A 23,168-nucleotide genomic window follows, 5' to 3' on the forward strand; every position below is an offset into this window, starting at 1 on the left:
TATATATATATATATATATATATATATATATATATATATATATATATATATATATATTTATATATATATATATATATATATATATATAAATATATATATATATATATATATATATATATATATATATATATATATATATATATATATATATATATATATATATATATAAATATATAAATACATACAAACATACATATATACATGCATAAATCGTGAAGACAAAATACTACATTTTTAGTACGGTCTAATCTTAGCACTTGAGGATTTAACCCCGAAGAATTATCAAAATATATGTTTCCTAAAATGTCATGTGTTATCATGTAATGTGAGATAAGGTTCATAATCTGATGTTTAACACGATATTTTATCTCGGGTACTTCTAAATAATGTACAATACAATCATTAGTACTGTACATAGTCGTATGTGAGCAGCATCATGAAATTTTGTAAGTACCAAATAATAAAATGCTACGCAATTCAATAAATTCCGAAATCTATTTCAAATACTTATTTATTTCAATCTTTAACATAATAAATTTCATACACCTTAAAGGTGCTCTCATATCCAAAATATGGCTGTTATTATGATACAGACAAACAAAATGAAATAAAAACATGTATGATGGACTGTATGAGAATGTGTATTATCATTTTAATAGCTTTTGAGTTTCGTTCTTTAACTTTTTCTGTCCTAAAATAAGTAAAATTCTTTTGAAATTTTAGTTTTACTTGGTAAATACCACTTATAAAAAATATCTATTGTGACACGTGTTTGATATATTGTATTGATATTTATATGTATATACATATTTCGCTTCTTACACATCTTTCTTCTTCTTCTTTGAACCCTTATCCGCACTTCATGGTGCATAGGGCACTGTATCGTAGCGACCCGGTGTTATCTTGATCGTTAATTGCATGAAGGCAAGTGTAGCTCTGCGCTTCTTTTACCAGACCAGGTTGATATTAAATAAACGGGATTACCCCCTAGGATTCCAGCCCGGATCCTCCATCATAGTAGCCAAATGCACTGACCACTACACTACGGAGGTGGACCTCATACATACCCGCCAATTATAATTTCAAAGAAAAATCTTTTTCTCTTTAGAATATAGCCGAGTAGAACTAGTTGTTGGGAAATTATTAAAGTTTTATGTCATTTATATTTAAAGCAATAACTTTGTGATTCTCCATTTTATAATTGAAATATAAATTTGTTAGTCAACTTTGAAAAAGAAACGGTTAGCTTTGAAACCGGTAGACATTATAATTAAGTTATAATAAAATATTTATAGTGATTTTAAAACAAAGGTATTTTAATTATAAAACTTTTATGTTTCAGATATTGCGCTGGTTTTCTCGGTGGGGCTGATTTTCTCATTCTGTTCAGCCCATCCTTTCGTCGATCTGAAAGCAGCTTGGGAAGACAACCTTTTTTTACCGAGAGCTACCCCTCAAACGCAGTACAGATTGCCAGACGACTTTGACCCATCAGAATACATCCTCACCATAAAACCGTATTTCGAAAATGTGGACGCAGACAAGCGATTCACATTTGAAGGGACCGTACAGATAAATCTGAAACCCAAAAAACCTAATCTTAACAAAATTACCCTTCATGCCAACGGATTAAAAATTGAGACCATAAATATTAACGCAGTTGGTGAAACTACTGACGTTCAAATTACTAACACTGAAACTGATGAAGTATTGGATTTTTTTATCATCAATCTTTTTAGCGTTTTAGATAATCAGAAAAATTACGAAGTCAGAATTAAATACACCGGAATCTTGAGAGAAGATATGAAAGGTTTTTACAGAACTTCGTACGTTGAAAATGGAATAACCAAGTGAGTAAAAAGGGGTGAATATTTAAATATTTTTTATGTCCATTTAAACATAGCAATCATATTAAATATCCACTTCAATAATGTAGTTTAGTTTTAAATAAAAAATTCATCTAATTTTTTTTCATTCTTGTAAAATCACAAAGATTGTTAGCTGAAACTCGTTGTCACTCGCAAACTAAATGGAAGATTAGAAGGGGCTTGAAAATTAGGAGTTATTTTAATTTTTTAAGATAAATATAGTATTTTAATGATATCCATCTCACCATCTCTTGCCTAGGCCAGATATTTATCAAACGGCTATGTTTATCTTGATTTTAGATTACTTTGGAGCTTTGGAACGTGCTTGATATTCTCTTTATATAATATTATATGTTCAACAATGTTAAAATATAGGAATTCTAACACGTGAGTTTTTTTAGGTGGTTAGGATCTACGCAGATGGAGCCAGTTCATACAAGAAAAGTTTTCCCGTGTTTGGATGATCCCCAGTACAAAGCAACTTTCACCCTTACAGTCGTTCGTCCCAAGAGCTATAGTCCTACACTTTCTAATATGCCGATTAATGTAACGTCTGATGTGTAAGTACAATGAACCCTATCGAATAAGAGGTCGTCTTTTTTAGAAGTAAAAGATACATTTTTAAAGATTTTCCTTACCTTGTCCGATGATTATTTCATTCACTAAGCACGATTTCTTGAATTCTCTACAGGTCGGCCACAGAAGTCAGTGAAACTTTCTATCCAACTCCCGTAATGTCTACATATTTGCTTGCTTTCATCGTGTCTGAATTCAAGGCGGCTTCAAAAACAGAAAATACAGATGAAAATCAATTTGGGGTTTGGGCGCGTCCCGAAGCTAGCGAAATGGGGAAGTACGCCTTTGATAATGGCAGGAAGATAGTATCAGCCATGGATAATTACACACGGATTGAGTACTATGAGATGATGGATGAAATGAAGATGGACCAAGCCGCTATTCCAGATTTTTCTGCTGGAGCTATGGAAAATTGGGGTCTTCTAACATACAAGTACACTTTTCATACTTTTTTATTAGAAATCTCTCCTAAGTAAAAACAAATGTCTCAGGTGTATATGAAAGTATGTATTCATATTCTAATGTATCGGTGTGTCAAATTTAATAGCAATCTCGATAACTTAAGAAGATGTGTGATTTATAGCAAACTAACATTTATATTTTTCTCAATATTATTAAGATTTAAAGCATTTACTTTGTGGTTAGTGATTTTTACTTATTTTTTTTTTACAAAAATGTTAGTAATATTAGTATTGGCTTCAATTTTGATAATCAAGTAGGCTGCAATTTTGAAGCATGTGTTAAACATTTAGTGCAGTTTAAAGTGTGTAAGATGAATTGTATACATCTTTTATATTTGAAAATTGCTGTTTTTGTCAAATTAATGGGTAGTTAACCTAGTCAACTCGGTAGTCAGTGGTTGGAGCGCTACGTGCAGCGCAGTCAAGGGATAACTGGAGAAGAGTCAATGCTTCTACAAGGGTCACAACCCTCAGCAATGAGGAGTAAGAGGGAGAAGAAGAACATAGTTAGTGCTATGGTAGTGAAGGGTAGTATTTTTTGCATGCTGTGGTAGTGATTGTCCTGACGAAGAGACGAGTAGACATAAAACTCTCGGTGAGTGGTTACATGCTAATATTACTAACATTTTTATAAAAAAAGTAACATTTGTAGTTTTATTTTAATCTCAACATAGTAATATTTTGTAACTTTTATAGTAATCGTTTCTGTGCAAAACATTTTTTTTATTTGTTCTTCATTATTTAAAAAATTTTGGAAACATATATTTCTTGAACTTTTGTTTAAATTTCGAATTAACTATTTTTTTTATTTCATACATTTTGATCAAATACATGTAATTATAGAAGCAAATGGAAAGAACGTTCTCGGTCCCTCGAGTTACTTTTTTACTAATTCTTTATGACTAACTAAACAGATAAAAAATAATGATGTACCCATTTCAAATATTATGGTATATTATTTATGACCTTATTATATTACGGAAAGTAAAAGCGAATATTTATTTTTCTTAAAAAAAAAGTTTTTTTTTCTATCAGGGAAGCCTACTTGATGTATGATGATAATGAATCTACAGCTTATTACAAACAAGAAGTCAACCTTATTTTGGCTCATGAAATAGCTCACCAGTGGTTTGGTGATTTGGTGACTTGCCGTTGGTGGAGCAGTATTTGGCTGAATGAAGGATTCGCCACATTTTTCGAGTTCAAGCTTCCTGATATGGTAAACGAGAATTTATCTTAGGTTCTTTTAAGTTGTGCTATTTATTTAGTAATTCTCTGTAAATGTCTTTGCACTATTCCGTGTCTGTCTTCTGTGCTGGTCTGGTTTATGGTTGTCTGTGTACCGGCCAACGTTGGCTCGGAATCGGATCTAGCTGACTAACTGAAGTAAATACTAATCACTTTCACTGCCTACACCGGGGTACTTCTAGAAAATTTGGTGATGGATTTACAAACTTGTATTTATTTAGATTGGCAGTTACAGGGATATTGAAAGCTTTTAAATGTAAAATTCACAGTAAAATCGGGACACAATTTTATGTTGTTTCACATTTTCAATAAATTCCGAAATATAGTTTTAAAAAAAATTGCTTTTCAAGAGTAGATCTGTCAGAAAGCCTAGAAGCTTCTGTATCAGATCTGGGAATGCGGTGGGACAGCTTTCAATATTCATTTAGTATTCATCTACTGCTTCTTGGCTCTATTCCTTAGTCTGATCCAAATTCCACGGTTGAGGTAAAAACTGCTGACAAATCGTTAGCAAATTATATTCTGAGAAGAAGAATTTAAATGACTTGTTAAAGAGGTAATCTTGATTGAAACTCTTGAGAAGCTTGTAAAGAAAATACGTTGTTTTGTCAATTGGATCGGTTTAAAAAAAGGATTTTATAGACTGATGAAATCTAAAAGTGATTGGCTCTACTCTCCCAAGGTGTGAAATCCAAGGACCCTTATGGTTCATTAATCCCCCTTCATTTGTTTTCTCATCATCAACCTGTTCAAATGGGGTTTTACTACTTACCAAGACCAATAATGAGACTTTATCCCTATATCAAGATAAAATAAAAGAAAGCCAACTATGAACTAGGTAATACCACTGGCTGAGGCCAACATTGCCTGGAAAATCATTTAGGTAATGAAGCCTCACCTCCATATCAAAATATGATCAATGAAGGCAATTTTAAACACGGTTCTAGAAATGAACAAACATACTTCATAATTCTACTTTGAAGTATTGTGATTATTATTATTTTAATTGTGAGTTTTTTTTTAAAGATTGACGAAGACATGCAAATGGATCTGCAGTTTGTAATCCAGCACGTCCATAGAGCACTCTTGGCAGATACATCTGTGCTATCGTGGTCTTTGACATATGACAACATCAACACTCCAGCTGAGATAAGCAACCATTTTGGAGCTATTTCTTATAGTAAAGGCGGAGCTGTCATAAAAATGATTGAAAACTGGATTGGCGAAGAGACGTTGAGAAGTGGTTTAACTAGCTACCTGAATAAAACGTAAGAGATACAAGAAATCAATAAACAAAAGAGTAAAACCCGGAAGCTTCAAAATACTAAACATCAAAATCACAGATTAAACTTTTATTAACTGTTTCGTTATTATAGATGTCTGAACTTTTAAGATCATAACATCTTTAGTGTTTAATTTTTTTTTTGTATAAATGAAGGAAGATGAAAGTCTGAGCATCCCCGGGCTTACGACATGGTATTTAGCTGGCTTTACAAATTTGTAAACAGATAGTGTCAAATCAGCCATACTTCCAATTCTACTGAATAAGTACCCACATGTAAAAAGATCACTTAAGCCAGCCAAATGCTAGGTCGTAATTCATGGGATGCTTAGGCTTCTATCATCTTTCATACAAAAAAGAAAAATGTTTCATCTTAAGTTGAGAAATCTATAATATTGATATACATATCATCCGTGGGGTAATAATCCATTATCTGTTAAAAATTTTAAATTGTGAAGTTTACATTAATTTATTTATTAATTTTAAAATCAAACACAATTTTTTTGAGTCTACAAAGTTGTATTTTACTAACAAAAAATTTATTCCGACAATTTTTTTGCCTAGTTATGACATTATCAAACGAATGTGAAGATCAAATGGACTGACGATCCTTTTGTAGCTTTACGATTCTAAGTCAATAATTCTATGTCAAAAACCTGTATTTGATTTAAAAATTGATTCTTAAATTAAAATGGAGTTCTACTAATTAAACGCCAAATCAATAAATAGATTTACATTAATTGTTTGATTAAAAGCTCATTTGGGTTTCACTTTTCATATCCTTTAATATATGAAGTGTATAAAACTACTGACGTTTTAGGAGTTACAAGACCGCTATACCGACTGATCTTTTTGATTCGCTACAAGATCAAGCAGTTTTAGATGGAAGTTTATTAGACTACAATGGATCCAGTGTGGTTACAGTACTGTCGACATGGACCACACAATCTGGGTACCCAGTTCTACATGTAAACATTGACTATGATGAAGGAACCATGCACGTGACTCAGGTATTTTTTAAGATGTCATTTTTTTTACATATTACCAACGATATATATTATTACGATCTCGGATATAATGAGGAAACATTCAAAATATAATTTTCTCCAAACGTTTATTCAATTTTATTTCGAGCTTTTTCTTTGGCATAACGAGCACAAATGTCGTCAAAACTTTCTGAAATCTGTTAGTATGATGTATCGATAGTTTTTGATAACACCTTTTCTGACTGTCATTAAATCTTTCTTTAAGGCAAAGCAATAAAATCTTTATTTGAGGTGGTATGATAACGAGATAATGACTAAGAACATATATGTGGTGAATGTGAGCGGGACAACAGCACGAGGACAGCCAAATCGGAGGGCATGTATGACTAGATGTATGGATGTGAAGAAAGCTAGGAGTGTATGACAGGACAAAAGAGTGTGGTGTTCCATCCTCTCTACCTACTCCGGGGGGTAAACAGCGTGATGGTAATTGTAGTAGCAATAAAATCCGACCACTCATGCACTCTTTTACCGCAAAAATATGTAAAATGGCATAAACAAAACTGATAAAATTATCTAGCTTATTTATTTATTTTTATTTATTTTCGTATTTAGGAGAGAATGGTCTCATTTGGAGAAGAACCAATGCCTGACGTGTTGTATCATATTCCAATAACATTTGCGACAAATAATCAATCTGATTTCGAAGACACAAAACCAGTTATTATTATGACTACTAAAAATAGCACTCTAAGCAAAGGAATCAAAGGATACGAATGGGTGGTATTTAATAAGAAACAAACAGGTAATATATATGGCTACTGGTGTTGATCATATAAATAAAATAAAATAGTTTTAGCTATGCGGTAACTACAACATTTTGAGTGTATCCAAATACTTCTTCACAAATCTGGACTATCTCCAATTAGGAGATACTTTTCATGTTATTTTATGACATCTCAACATAGATGAATAAAAATATAAACACTTTATTTAAACCTTTTAGAAATGTACTACAAAAACTTAGCTTTCTTAAGAAATTTTCTTAAAAAAATATCATTTGTTTTTGCAGGATTTTACAGGGTCAACTACGATGATCTCTCTTGGCAAATGTTGGCAAATGCGCTGAAGGGTGCTTCTAGAACTAGGATACATACACTTAACCGAGCACAGGTAAGTCGTAAAACTTAAATATTTGAATTTTAACAAACGAAGGTCTGACTATTTCATTGACAATGTTTGTTGTATTTTTTTTATGATTGAAAAAAAAACAATTTTTCACACTTATATTTTAGTTGAACAGTGACCGGGTTTTGTCTTGTTTTTGCTAGACAAAATGCTATGTTAAATACACAACAAGGCAGGAGTCGAAAAGCATTATTTTATATCAATTAAGTTATTTTTATTTTTAAACCCTATGGACCCAATGGTGCATAGGGCACTGCAGCACATAAAAGCAGTGTTATCTTGATCATTAACACATGAAGGAAAGGTGATCAGCCATCCAGGGTAATATTCAATAAATATTAGAGTGAATAAATCACTTATATTCATTAATTCTACATACATAAAACCATTTCGATAATAAAATTATATAAAATCATACTTTAAACCCTTGGGTACCATAATTTAAACGTAATTATTATTATTATACACTACTTAAGATCACTCAATTTATTTTTTTTGTCAGAAATATTACTTATATACAATTATGGTTTTCATCCCATGCCTTATTGTGTAGGTATATAACATATAATATAATCTTCCCTAGCCTTATACCAGTCTGATGATGTCAGTGACGCTTAAACCCGGTCACTGGTTAAATAAAATACATGTGAAAAAAACTTTATAGTTGTTATTTTATTCTATCAAAACTTTGTGTTTCAGGTGGTCGATGATCTTTTGAATTTTGCCAAAGAAAACATAACTAATTACGCTACGGCGTTTGATGTCCTTCAATTCCTAGAAGTGGAATCAGACTATGCTCCTTGGACGGCAGCTTTTAATGGATTTAGTTCCCTCCGAAGACGATTATCCGTGATACCGGAAACCGTTCCTAAGCTAGACGTAAGTGTTTATTTTTTAAAGGCAGCAGTCAGTCGAATCGATCATTTTTACGTCCAATATTTGAACCTTAAATTTATTTCATGCAATATTGAGTTGCCACGGTGAAATTACGCATCCCTGACCATTTACGCTTATTTTTATTTATTTATTATTTAATTTTTCAAAACATATTACATCCATAACTCATATTTTTTTATATAATATTCCCAATGATCGATTTCTATGTCTCATTTTGGGGCATGAGATTAAAGTTAACAAGACAGGAACACAAATAATAAAGTTACAATTTTTTTTTTTTTAAATAACCAAAACTAATACATGGCAAAATACAAAAACAATAAACAGGTATAATAAATAGGCAAAAGAAGCATATTTAAAATAAACAAATGAAAAAATATAAAAAAAATGAGAATATATAACAAATGAGATAAAAAAAAAACATAAGGGAAAAACAAAACAAGAAAATATTATATATATATATATATATATATATATATATATATATATATATATATATATATATATATATATATATATATATATATATATATATATATAAATATATATATATATATAATAAAACCCTTACCGCACCCCAATGGTGCATAGGGCTTCATATAAACGCAGTGTTATCTCGATCGTTTACACATGAAGGAAAGGTAATCAGCCCTCCACTTCAGGTACCAGTCCAGTGTAATATTGAATAAATATTAAAGTGAAAAAATCACTTATATTTATTAAACCCCCCTGGGAATCGAACCCGGGACCTCCAGAACGGTAGCCGAGCATGCTGACCATTACACTACGGAGGCGGACATATATACTGTATATACATATACATATATATCTTTCCAAAAGTATTTTTTCAGATAATTTATTTTGGATCCCCGAATGGGTTCTATTTATATATGTCAGGAAGCTTGTTAGTTTGGGTATAGTCAATATATAATCTAAGGACCTTACTCCAAATTTAGTAGTGTTTATCGGCTACACATGTATTTTGTTATATCCTCGTGTATTATGATTATGAATTTCTTTGTTAAAAATCGGCATGGTGTTACTGTGAATCGTTTTGAACATTATTTGAAGCATTGTATATTTTTTTATGCATGCAGTGCTATCCTCGTAAAAGGCTGCAATGTTTGGATAAGTTTATTGCATAGTCCACACTCTGATAATTATAATTGGTTTAAATGTTTCAGAAACATCTCATGGTCTTAATGAAAAATGTCACTGACACTCTTGGACTTGATGAAAATGTTACTGATCCCCATTTAACAAAACTATTTAGAGGAACTACATGGACGTTTGCTTGTAACATTGGACATAAGGAGTGCATAGATGAATCAAATAAAAGCTTCGAAGACTTTGCTTACAAAGGCTTAAAGTAAATAAACTTTTTAAAGTTATTTTTGTGACAAGTAAAAAATAACGTATTGTTTATAAAATAAAACAACTTTTTCAACCACTTTTTATTGGTGCACTTTATCCTATACTTTTTATTGGTACAAGTTGTCATCCGAAGTCGACGTATTCGCTGCGCAATGCACAATAAAACAACATTTATGGTAGGAGTTTTTCTCGTTTTTTAAATCATATTTTTTAAATCATATTTTCATATGGTGTACGGACTGCGTGGAAGTTTTTGGTATCGTAAGGGAAGGATAATTAACTATAACCTAATTTTGAGTAACAAAATTTTAGAATTTAGTACATGTGATGATGACAAGGTTGGGTAAAGTGTACCAACAAAAAGTGGTTAAAACAAAGTTGTTTTATTTTATAAAGTTTAAAAAATGTGCCACAAAGTATCTGCGAAAAACATTCAAGAAATAACGTATTGTGTTTTTAATTTGAAATCTCAACAAAATATGATAATGACAATTTTGAGTGGGTCCAAATCTTTGTTCAGAAATACCAAATATGTCTATATTAGAAGTTATTTGAATTGATATCTCAACATAAATGATGAATAATATGGAAACAGTAGTTTACTATCAATAAAATACCTCAGTATTTATTAACAAAAAATTGGACACCCTCAAAGTATGTATATACATAGTTAATTATTTTTTCTTCTCAGGGTAAAAGCGAATCTAAGAGAACACGTTTATTGCAATGGTCTAAGATATGGGAACGAGACCCTATTTGATTTTCTATGGAGCAAGTATTTATCAGAAAATGTCATCAATGCTAAAATGGTCATTCTTGGTGCGCTGGGATGTACTCAACATGAAGAATCAGTAAACAAGTAAGTATTTGAAAAAAAAACATCTGAAAATTAGCCGAACTCAAAACCGAAACATATTTGACAGATAATTAAATCCCACTTAATAAAGTAACGTATTTTTTTACTATAGTTTTCGTTTAATTTTACCTTGGACTGAAGTATAAGACTGATCACCTTGCCTTCATAGAATTAAATATCACCTTAATATTGTATCCATTTGATGCAGTACCCTATGCACCACATAGGGTTTGGATTAAGGTGAGAAGAAAAGTACGGAGTAAGCTTTCATGCAATATTTTTTGAATATTTGACAGGAATTAATTTTTCAAACGGAACGATCGCAATTTTTTAAATCCATATGTATTTTATATAATTAACGTTGAAATCAAACACAAATTTTCAGAGTCTACCAAACTGTATTTTACTGTTAAAAACACATAAAAATAAAATTTGTGACAGTTGTTTCGCCTTGTTATGGTATTTTCAAACTAATTTTATATTTGTTTAAAAATGCACAAATGAAACCATTGTCAAAGTATTGTGTTTTTTACAATAAATAACAACTAAGTAACTCTAAAAATCCGTGTTTGGTTTCAATATTTAATTTAGAAATAAAAATGGAATTCTACAAATTAAATGCTTAATCTATAAATACATTTCGCTCACTCCTTTCAAAATAGCCAATTTTCAGTTATGCATGTTTTCGGAATGCCCAAAAAATTTACTATATCCCAGCAAAAGCGGCATCTTTTTAACTTAATATTTACCCGCTACAGGGCAAAAAGTGTTGTTTTGCATTTAGAAGAAAAGGTATTGTTTTATAATTGTTTTAAAATACAAAATATTTTTCAAATGGAGAAAAAACATTCAGGTTTTACCTTAAAAGATCTGTTGCACAGTAAAAGTTCAATATGTGGCTAGATATTTATTTTTAATACATTTTACTATTTTTTTAAACTTTAAAAACGATATCCTGAAAAATCATGTTTTTTTTTATATATATGACGTTGATGAAAGGAGTGAGTGTATTTTATTTAATAGGGTCTTAAGTACCAACTTTATAAACCCTCAACCAGATGCATATTGTGACAAGAATTTTGCTTATATTCCCAGTAGTTTTTGTAGTCACTAGTTAAAAATCAATTTAATTTACGTCAATGTTTCTAAATTGATCCCTTCTGAAATTAATCAAGTGAACTTCGTACGCTTGACCAAAAAAATTTTTTTTCGCACATTCTGATTCCTTACTCGACATTTTGTATTTTTTGCTAGCATCTAATATAACAACAAAAAAATGAGGTAATCTAGAGTGGAAAATTTGAACAAATTAAACTCCTAAAGGAAGTGATTAATGTGGGAGTAATAAATCAGCTTCAGAGTTGACTTCACTGTAGAGGGTGTTAGTAACAAATATGGTTATCTCTAAATGAATCTTTGTTTAGCAATGTGGGTACTTAAATTATTTATTGATTCGTCATTAACTTTGTGGAATGACATGTTGATTTTTTTAAAATTAATCAATTGTAAAATACCACTTAATGAGTTATTTTTCACATTATTTTTTGACATATCATCAAAGATGAAGAAGAATATGGAAGTCTGGGCATTCACGGGGCTGACGACCGTCATAGGCTGGTTACAAACATGTTATATGGTTCTTTACATCTCACCAATAGATGTCTCTAGTGAAGTTCCAGTGATTCAAGAACAAGGTTTCTAAATTGGTTCATATATATAGAGCTTCCAAGAATTTAAGTAGCGTAGTTGTCAATAATGGGTAGAATTGGTGAATGTTACACGTGTGTAAAGTGATCACTTAAACCAGCCTATTACGGTCGTCAGCCCCGTAAATGCCCAGACTTCCATATTCTTCTTCATCTTTGATTAGATGTCAAAAAATAATATGAAAATAACTCCTGTAATAGGAGATAATCCAGATTTTGTGAACAAGTATTTAGACACACTCAAAATGTTGAGTTATATTCCACTATACATGACTAGTTTTGAAAACCAACAGATGTTTTCATCTACAGGTAAAAGGTAAAACTAACGAGCACAGTTATTTAGGTATATATATATATATATATATATATATGTATATATATATATATATATATATGTATATATATATATATATATATATATATATATATATATATATATATATATATATATATATATATATATATATATATATATATATATATATATATATATATATATATAGAGGTTGATAGGTTGATAAATAGAGGGAGGAGAGAAGTTCTTTAATTGATCAAGAATGAATAATATATGACTTTGTTTGACTTTTTTAATTTTAACGATTTAAATAACTTACTTTTCACATTTTCAGGCTATTGCAAGAAACTCTGAATGAAAATATTACCATAAGAAATCAAGATTTAATGGTCGCTTTTAATTCAGTTCTCAATGGAAATGATGGCAACGTGGAAATTGCATTCAATTTCCTGAAAAATAATTTAAATTCGATTAAAAAAGTGTAAGTTATAACATGCAATCTGTCTTAATTCAGATTAATCATCTTACTAATGGATAAATATTCACATTTTTTTTTTCAAAATCAAAATACTTAGTATTTCTTCATGGTGTAATCCTTGTATCCTGTTTTAAAGGGGGATTAGCCTAGTTCCTGCGATGTCAATTCCCAGCTGTTGATACATTTATTTAGTGGAATAATATTATCGAAATAATCTTACATACATTTACTAAAGGTCTCTGCTAAAAAAAATTCTTTTAAAAACACTCAACTCAACCATAGGTGGTATCGAAAAGTGGCGTGTAAAAGAATGTGTCAATTAAAGAATATATAATAAGTATATAACTTATCCAATATTTTATTAGTGTGTGATTGTCAATCATGAGTAGAATGGTGAATGTTGCATTTGTATGAAGTGAACACTTAAATTGTAACAGGTTGTAAGCCTTATAAATACTCAGATTTAAATATTCTTAATTAAAAATGTAACAGGTTGTAAGCCTTATAAATATCCAGATTTAAATATTCTTCTATCATCTACCATATATTGAGAAATCAATTTAACCCTTTGGCTGATGAGTTTTATAAAGTATTTAAAAAAACTCATAAGTAAAAAAAATAATATGATTTTAAAATATGTTCGAAATATGCAAAATATGGTAATAATGACATTCGGCAACAGAGTTTACTACATTCCATATAAACAGAACTCATAAAATAATACGGTAAAATCAATTTGAGGTGTTTTTTTGCCGGGGTGCTTATTTTAGGTATGGGCAAATCCGCAAAGGATTTTTTTCGCCTGTACGTGGCATGGGCATATCGGGCAAAGATTTAGCATTTTATTTATCAATTTTAGGTATGGAACAGCACTTTTTACTACTGCTTTGACAAATATGATCGGCCGTATGAAGGGTACACAACTTCAAAGAGTAAGTGCAATCAAATTAAACAAGATATGTTTTATTTTGTAGATTTTTTTCAAAGAATTACTTATGACTTTTAATATCTTTATAACCATATTTTTGATTGAGTGAAAAGTGCATGCAATGAGTATGCGACCCTATCGTTCAGATGTGTCAGATTTGGCATTTTGATTAGTGATTAATTTGACCTGGCGATCTCACGCTGTACCCAAAGGAAATTTACCGTAATTCTTTACTTTTATGTTTGTTGTTTCCAGGAATAAATAATATTTCATGTTTTATTTTTTTCATTTATTTTTTGGAATACCAACAGAATATGTTAAAAAAAAATAAAAAAATAATTCCCAATCATAAGTTTCTATTTAAAAAATACACTAAAAACTGTCGTGTTGATAAGTATAACTTAATAAAATTTGTTTAACTTTATAATAAGTACAAAAAAGAAAAATTAAGTTAATTTTTAAATTCAATTATAAATGAGATTCCATTATGAAATTATCACAAAGAAGCTTTCATTAGGTGGTATTTTATAAAAAATTGCGCTTAAAAAATATCCAAATTATCATTATTTTCCCAAAAGAAGGTGCAAAAATAATTTTAATTATTGATTTAATCTGATTTTTATGCTCTATGTTTTGGGGCATTAATCAGTTAAAATTAAATTGGTTATTTCTTAAATTTTTATTGCATATATAATACTTTGTGGCACATTTCACAAAACTTTATAAAATAAAACTAAAATTTATTTTTAGCCACTTTTATTTTCCTTTAGCACATTTTATAAAACTTTATAAAATAAAACCAAAATTTATTTTTAGCCACTTTAACTTTCCTTCGACCGGTTTCGACAAAAACCTTGTCAAAACACGTTGGAGAAAAGTACCAAATATAAATGTGATAAAAAATAACGTTTTCGATTTATTTTATAACGAATTATATTGATTATGTTTTCAACGCTTTTCAGGTTCTCGCATTCTTACAAACTGCTGATGTTTCAACCAGCGAATACAACGCTGGGATAGGAGCTATTGCTAGTGCCGGTATCAACTACGAGTGGGCTTTGATGCACAAAGACACTGTGGAATCTTGGCTAGACAACAGATACAATGGTGTATCTACTGTTGTTTCTTCTTTGTCTCTCATGGGGGCCATGCTAGTCTTACTTTTCAGCCAAAATAAATATTAATATATATTTTCTACTATATTATTATTATAACAATTTTTATTTTTTTATTTAGGGTAAAGAAATTTGAAAGGCATTTCGCAAATATCGAAGAAATATGTCAGGTCAAAATAAATGTATATACATGTATGTACATACATTTGAGTTTACTTATATAAATACGACTAGTTTCGAAAAGTACAGATGTTCTCATCCAAAGGTGAAAATACAAACTATTTACTTTATAAGTAACTAGTTTGTATTTTCACCCCTTTGATCATAACATTTGTAGTTTTCAAAACTAGTTTTTACATTAATAAACTCAAAATTGTTCCTAAACAAGTGTCTTATTTTTATATTTAAATCATCAATTTTTTCCACAACGTTAATGGCAAATCAATAAAAAATCCGTTAGTTAAACAGCTTATCTACGAGTTTATATTATATGCCAAAGTGATATTATTGTTCTAACAAATAAATAAAATAAAAAATTGTGACTGTCTTCGTTTATTGTTAATGTATATCCATCTTTTTGATAGAACGATAACTGACATAATAACAGACTTTCCGAAGTTTAAAATCAAAATATAAACATTTAGTCGGTATGTTAACATCAAAATTGTTTAATTTTTTTATTTGTACCATTTGTAAATGTCTTACGTTATATTTATTCTTAGCATCAGTCGAAAGCTTAAAGCCGTATATCATCACAACAAATTCCCAAGAAAACGTGATATTTTCAGTATTGTATTCGAGTAAATTTCTTTTTTTTGTCAGTCGCCTCGATTATTTATTGACACAAAATTCTGTCGCATAGGAGTTTATTCCAAAGGAATATTTGACAAAATGGAGTGGTCCACAATATAATTTTATAGGCCACTCCAGTTCCTCTCCCAGAACCTTACTATGTAAACTCATACACCGGAGCTTTGTTTCCCTTTGCTTCGTAGTTTTGGATCCCTCACTTGCAAAAGCAATTAATTTACTACCTCAATTACAAAAACGTAATAAATAATGTTGTTTTTCACTTTAAACAGTGATTGTTACCTTATTTTGTATTAAATATAATATGACACGACAAATGCGCGATTAGCTCGATGGAAAAACAGCTTATCACCCATTCTCATTCCAATATGATAACAGCACAGCATAAGGTGATAATAGATGGATTCACAATTGATATACCCAGACATGGATGGCGTATGTTTGAAAATGGTTTATGGTGAATTTAATTCCCATTCTCAAAAAATATAGCTAAACCTAGTCTCATATCCCACTAAATAAATATTTTCGTAGTAGTGATACAAATTTGTCTTATTTTTAACTAAAAATTCAATACTTTGCATTTTTCAGCCACAATTAAAATTATCAAAAAATACTCACATTACATTACACATTAGAAAAAATACAAGAACTCACGATTTATAAAATCCATTTTTTTTACAAATTTGTATAGGTCTCAAACCTCAAACCGAAAGGCAAGTAATTTTTATTTTAAGCTCTGTACCTGTTTTTTCCCCGTTAGTATGTTTTCTGCGTAAACTGCTAAAATTTTAAACGATCTACATTTCAAGCTTTTTCCTTAATATTTAAATTACAGTCCCTTTTATCCTCACGGATGGAAAATTATTGGATCCTGAAAATACAATTTTATGACCCAATAAGCTTTTTTATATTTTTTCATATGAAATTGGATGAAATTTTGATCTTTAAGAGGTGCCATTAATACTTTACGTACCAGGTGACAAGTAATGAAGGTCGAACGCTGATTTTTATAGTTAGATATCTAAATTTTCCACCCAGACTTTCATATTAGCAGAAAATCACAGAGTCATGACAAACCATTTGTGAACAGATTCTGTCAATGTATATTTATTTCAATTTTCACCCTCACCAAAATTCATTTATAATTTTTAACACGGCACAAACCTAACCGAATTCTAACATACCCTTGCCACTATGAATAATACTTAACATGCTCAAATAATTTGTGAAAGGTATTCTATAGTATGGTATTATTGGATGAGGTGATACGAGTAAAGCACTCTACAATACTGTTATCTTTGCACAACAGTCAATTATAAAAATAAAACTTAAAGTTCCTTGACAAACCCCCACAGAGAAAAAAATCACCAAGTTACAAATTATGACAGTCAAACTATACTCTAGAACAACCCTTACATATGCATCTAAGAATTTCTACCAATTACCTATGTATATGGCTATCATGGCAGACAGCGTACTTTCTGACATCTGCTGTAATTTAGCATTTTTAATGTTTGCTATGCAATGTTGTTTCATAGAGTATACACATTTTAAGTCCTCACAAGCATTCTGAAATTACACACATAAGGAATATGTCCCTTTTTATTATCTATCTTTTCCATCAACCCAAATTGAATCACAGCAACGCGGGACCGTGTGCAGCTAGCAAAATAATAAATCAACTTCTACTACTACTACTACCATCACGCCAGAGGCAAAGAGAATGGAACGCCACACTCTTCTGTCCTGACATACACTCCTAGCCTCCTTCACATCCATACATCTAGTCATACTTTCCCTCCGAATACGCAGACATTTGACGCTGTTAATCAATATTACATAAATTCGTTATTAAGGTTATCATTATCTTTTTGGATCTTATCAGTACTGCGTTATATATTCCGTTAATATTATATATTGATTAGATTTACGTCCTTTGATAATGCTCTTGATAGCCGTGATTGGAAAAATATCTTTAGGCGGTGATGAAACAAAAATTGTAACACTAGTTTAAAGTCACGATAGCTAGAAGAAACACCATGGAACTCGGTAAGTTTTTCAAAATAATTTTCTAAAGATATACATACAAATATTACGGAGTCGGGTATCGGTAATTCAATAATAACTCGTAATTAGAATGCAATCGGTTTATTCAACAGGTTGCTATGACAGTACAAGGACAAGTGTGTGCAGTCTCCTTTGTATCAATCTCATAAGGGTTGGGTCTAATAACAAAAAGATGGCAAACATAAATATTAGTGGTTTTTCAGTCGAATATGTATTTAATATGACCCTAAACTGGTACCTGAAGGAAACACTGCTTCTATACGATGCAGTGCCCTACGCACCATTGGGTGCGGATAAGGGTTAGAAGAACATACAAATGAAAGAGTTTCTGCTTAATAAAAGCTTTCCTCATCCCTACAAAGATGTCCTTAGGAACTCTCGCACACTGTGTTTCGAGTTTGATAAATATATGTAGAAGTTTCGAGAAATTGAGTAGTGTGGCTATCAATCATAGGTAGAATTAGTGAATGTTACACGTGTGTAAAGTCATCACTTAACCCAGCCAATAACGGTCGTAAGCCCTGTAAATGCCTTCCATATTCTTCTTCATCTATGTTGAGAAGTCAAAAATTAATATAGATGAAAGAAGCCAAACATACAAGACAGTATTCGGCTGTCCAAACTTAAAACACAGTAAGGGACATTTTTTTTGTAGTACGTTTTTTTTTTGCATTTTTGGACTAAGTAGAATCTACTTAAACATTGTAAAATAAAACATCTTTGCTTTAACCACTTTTTATTGGTACACTTTATCCAACCTGTTTCGACAAGAATCTAGTCATCATCAGGGTTTATGTACTAAATTCTAAAACAAAAATTGAAATAGGTACTCAAAGTTAATTACATTTCCCTTACCTTCTTTGGTGTACGGAGTGCGTAGAAGTTTTTGGTAAGGGAAGGGTAATTAACTATGAGTATTTCAATGTTTTAGAATTTAGTACATAATCTCTGATGATGACAAGGTTCTTGTCGAAACCGGTTGGATAAAGTGTACCAATAAAATGTGGTTAAAACAAAGTTGTTTTATTTTATAAAGTTTATAAAATGTGCTACAAAGTATCTGCGAAAAAAATTACAAAAAACGTACTACAAAAAAATGTACCCTTACTGTGATTTGAGTTTGGATAGCCGTATTGCTATTTGTGAAAGAGTTGATGAAGAATTTAGTAAAAACATTTAATTTAGAAGAAAAAAAATGGTAACGACTGAACTGTCAAGTCCATTATTTTGGGTTTGGGGGTGGGAGCCCAGAGTTGGCCTGTTGGTGCGGGTAGTTTCCTAATGGGGCTGGTCCCTAGAAGTGTTACTAACCTTCCTACCGCTGTCACCCTGGGTATTAAAGCACGGTGGTGGATTGTATACTCTTTTTAGTATTAACTTACATGCCCCGCTGACAGTAAAAGGGACTTTGAAAGCATTTATATCTATGATCGCAGAAATCTTTGCATGATTGATGAAATACCGATGCTACATTCTTTGCATGGATGGATTCGAATAGAAATTAAGATATAATTTATATTTGAAGCAATAACTTTGTGATTTTCCATTTTGTATTTAAAATGGACACTAAAAGTTTCTTGCTTTCATGTAATTAACAATAATGATTTTATATACCTTGCATCGGTTAGAAATAGTGCCCAATAAAGTAAAATCTTCAAAATTCTAATACATGTACAAGACTGACATTAAAAAAACAGAATCACAAAATTGTATTATGTATGAGAGTTTAAAAATATATGATGAGATGCCTGAATGCATGAAGAATGAAAAGGGTCAGAAAGAATTTAAAAAGAAATGTTATGTGTAGTGTAAGTAGATGTAAATATATATAGATGCTGTTAAATTAAGTGATAATAATAGTTTGTATTTATGTTGTATTAGCTAACTTAAGAAATAAAAAAAATAAATTAAAACTATAATTAAATTAAAAACTTTCGGGTGCACAAAGCGATTGAAGAAGAAAATACTTTTTTTTTACCATCTATCATACTATTCTAAAATAATAAGTATTATAATTTCAGTAAATTGTCACAGAAACTTTTGATTAAAGTACATTTGCATTTTTTTTAAACAAAGTCATTTTTACTCTTTTCATATTGATATATGTATTACTAATTGCAAAGTCGTTAATAATAGAACAGGGATTATATTTTTAACAATCGTATTCAACTGCTTGTCAATAATATAATGATTAATGGATATTAACTAATTTTTCAAAAGGATAATTAATTACGTCTCCGCTTATCTATTACTATCTAATAAAATGTAATGAATAAATAATTAAGAGAAGAATACAATGAAAACTAATCAGTTGATTCCATTTTTATTTTATTTGACAAGTGACCTGTTTTCACTGTTTCTAAGATCATCAGACAAGACGAAGGCTTGATATAATTCCAATACATAAACTGGACTTGAAAACTATTTTTTTTAATTATTTTTCAGACGAAATGAATTTATTACTGTACCAACATTTTGAGTGTGTCCAAATACTTGTTCACAAATATAATAATAATTATAATCCAGGATTCGGATCTCACATACTAATATAAGAGTTTCTGCTTAGTAAAAAGCTTCTTTACATCTCACCAATAGATGACTCTAGTGAAATTCTAGTGATTCAAGAACAAGGTTTCTAAATTGGTTCATATATATAGAACTTCCAAGAATTTGAGTAGTGTGGTTGTCAATAATGGGTAGAATTGGTGAATGTTACACGTGTGTAAAGTGATCACTTTAACCAGCCTATGACGGTCGTCAGCCCCGTAAATGCCCAGACTTCCATATTCTTCTTCATCTTTGATGAGATGTAAAAAAAAAAAATTATATTACTGTACCTATTTTCTGTCATTGTACGAGATTAGTCATTTCTCCTTGGAATCACATATCGCTCACTCCCATCAACAACGTCATATTTCAAAAATCTTCAATTTCCTAACTAACTAACTAACTAACCTCACGCCGCTTCCCCGCAGGGGTAGGCAGAGAGAATAGAGCGCCACACCACTCTGTCCTTGCAAACATTATTCGCCTCTTCCACGTTCATGCATCTCCTCATACATACCCACCGATTTCCAATCGTCAATTTCCAATTGTCGGAATGCCCAGAAAATGAACTACATCCCAGCAAAAGTGGCATTTTTTAACGTAATATTTACCCGCTACATGGCAGAAAGCGTTGTTATTGCATTTTGAACAAAAGTTATTGCTTTATAATTTTTTAAAAATCCCAAATATTTTTCAAATGGATAAAAAACATTTTTTTTAACTTTAAAAACGATCTCTGGAAAAATCAAGTTTATTTATGACGTTGTTGAAAGGATTGACCGATATTATAACTAAATAACTTCTCATTATATAGTATACTCTAACTTATTAACCTCTACGCCGCTTTTCTACAGGGGTAAGCAATAGAGAGAGAATAGAATGCCAAACCAATCTGTTTTTGTACACAATCTTCGCCTCTCCCACTTTCAAACATCTTCTCAAACATACATACTTATTTATTTCGACTCCTCACCTAACCATATTTGTGATCGTGACATGATCTAGTAATTGAAATACTTGAGATCATGCCGAGTTTTCCTAGGTCTTACTTTGCTTCTTTATGCCTAATTAATTCGTTTTACAATCCTTTCTTCACTTATTTCATTCACATGACCAAACTACTCAACACACCTTTCTTTATGCTTATTTTTTAACCTAGAATAAACGAGTATTTATTATATTATTTTTGACATCTCAACATAGATGAAGAAGAATAAGACACACTCAAAATGTTGAGTGTTTATTATATTTAAAAAAATTTAAATGGTGATCACTTAAACCAGCCTATGACGGTCTATATTTATATTTATATTTGGCGACCAGTATTTGAGAATCATTTTTTAAAATAAAAATAGTCATTGAATTCTTACAACGCACTAGAAACCATATTTTTAAGAAAATATATTTTTTATTTTTTATTTGTCAATTTTTAGGAATTCTCCGTATCTTGGCCGTGGTGCTTCTTTCCATCCAGTGTGCTTTGAGTGGCCCAGTCGACGTTCCAGATGAATTTATTTCTCCCCGTAGAGCTGATCCCCAAACACAATACAGACTACCAGAGGACTTCGACGCCTTGGAATACGTCTTGACCATCAAACCGTACTTGGACGGCAATGGAGACAGGAACTTCACATTTGACGGAGAACTAGCGATGCACGTCAAAGCTAGGAAAGAGAATCTTACTCAAATAACTTTGCACGCTAAAAACCTGAACATCAGCGAAATAACCTTGGTCATTCCGGAGGAAGGTTCTACGACACTTGTCCAGGACTTTTGGACAAATACTGAAGCCGACTTCTTGATATTAGATTTTAGAAAAACTTTCTCAACTGAACAGGCTTCAATAATAAGATTCAAATATACAGGTGAAATACGAGAAGAGATGGAAGGATTTTACAGGAGTTCCTACGAAGAAAATGGTGAAACCAAGTATGTTTTTTTTGTTGTTTTTTACATATCGTAGGTATACTGGCGCAAAATGTTCACTCTAAAATCCCAGTTCGAATAATCCCTGTTATTTAAAGCTTTTAGCCTGAATAAAATACCCGCTACCAGACATAAAGTTAAATTTACTTTTATAACCACATGAGTATGACATTTCAAACTATATAGTGTATTTTTCCAGTTTATAGAACGTTGAAAACTTTATAATACTGTTTCGTTAAGTTGAAATTGCATATTTTCGAGTTAACATTTTTTGCCAGTATACCCACGATATGTACAATAAAACTAAATTTACTATCCGCTTCACTCATAATTTGAGTTCCTTTATGTAATTTTATTTTTCTGCCTCCATAGTGCTTACACTTACTAAGCGTGTTTGGCTTTTATGTTAGAGAACTTGGGTTCGATTCTCAGCAGGGGTAAAAATTAAAATGGGTGATTTTTAATCTCAAATTATTTGATCACCTTGGACTGGTATAGAAAGCTTAGGACTGAGCACCTTGGTTTCATACAATGAACGATCAAGATAACACTGCGTAAAT

At 30.8% G+C, this 23,168-nt stretch overlaps 2 protein-coding genes across 2 annotated transcripts in view; both read left to right on the forward strand.

Annotated features, from left to right (window-relative positions):
• The first annotated feature begins 436 nt into the window (after nucleotides 1-436).
• On the forward strand, nucleotides 437-2,432 carry LOC148303571 (membrane alanyl aminopeptidase-like). Its single transcript, XM_088269758.1, has 3 exons — nucleotides 437-446; nucleotides 1,343-1,850; nucleotides 2,270-2,432. The coding sequence occupies exons 1-3, from the start codon at nucleotides 437-439 to the stop codon at nucleotides 2,430-2,432; spliced, it is 681 nt and encodes a 226-aa protein (XP_088125884.1).
• Nucleotides 2,433-2,565: 133 nt separating this feature from the next.
• The window catches only part of LOC148303572 (membrane alanyl aminopeptidase-like), a 37,928-nt gene continuing 17,325 nt past the window's right edge, over nucleotides 2,566-23,168 (forward strand). The window contains exons 1-12 of the mRNA XM_088269759.1: nucleotides 2,566-2,877; nucleotides 3,941-4,124; nucleotides 5,180-5,421; nucleotides 6,256-6,445; nucleotides 7,037-7,226; nucleotides 7,494-7,594; nucleotides 8,309-8,488; nucleotides 9,691-9,875; nucleotides 10,572-10,739; nucleotides 14,075-14,147; nucleotides 15,106-15,250; nucleotides 22,116-22,611. Coding sequence (XP_088125885.1) covers nucleotides 2,603-2,877; nucleotides 3,941-4,124; nucleotides 5,180-5,421; nucleotides 6,256-6,445; nucleotides 7,037-7,226; nucleotides 7,494-7,594; nucleotides 8,309-8,488; nucleotides 9,691-9,875; nucleotides 10,572-10,739; nucleotides 14,075-14,147; nucleotides 15,106-15,250; nucleotides 22,116-22,611 — 2,429 coding nt within the window. The 5' untranslated portion in view covers nucleotides 2,566-2,602. The remainder of the gene's footprint in view (nucleotides 2,878-3,940; nucleotides 4,125-5,179; nucleotides 5,422-6,255; nucleotides 6,446-7,036; nucleotides 7,227-7,493; nucleotides 7,595-8,308; nucleotides 8,489-9,690; nucleotides 9,876-10,571; nucleotides 10,740-14,074; nucleotides 14,148-15,105; nucleotides 15,251-22,115; nucleotides 22,612-23,168) is intronic.

The sequence above is a fragment of the Brachycentrus maculatus genome, unplaced genomic scaffold (assembly GCF_059751285.1).
Source record: "Brachycentrus maculatus isolate JH-2025_06_01 unplaced genomic scaffold, ASM5975128v1 h1tg000362l, whole genome shotgun sequence".
Lineage (NCBI taxonomy): Eukaryota > Metazoa > Arthropoda > Insecta > Trichoptera > Brachycentridae > Brachycentrus > Brachycentrus maculatus.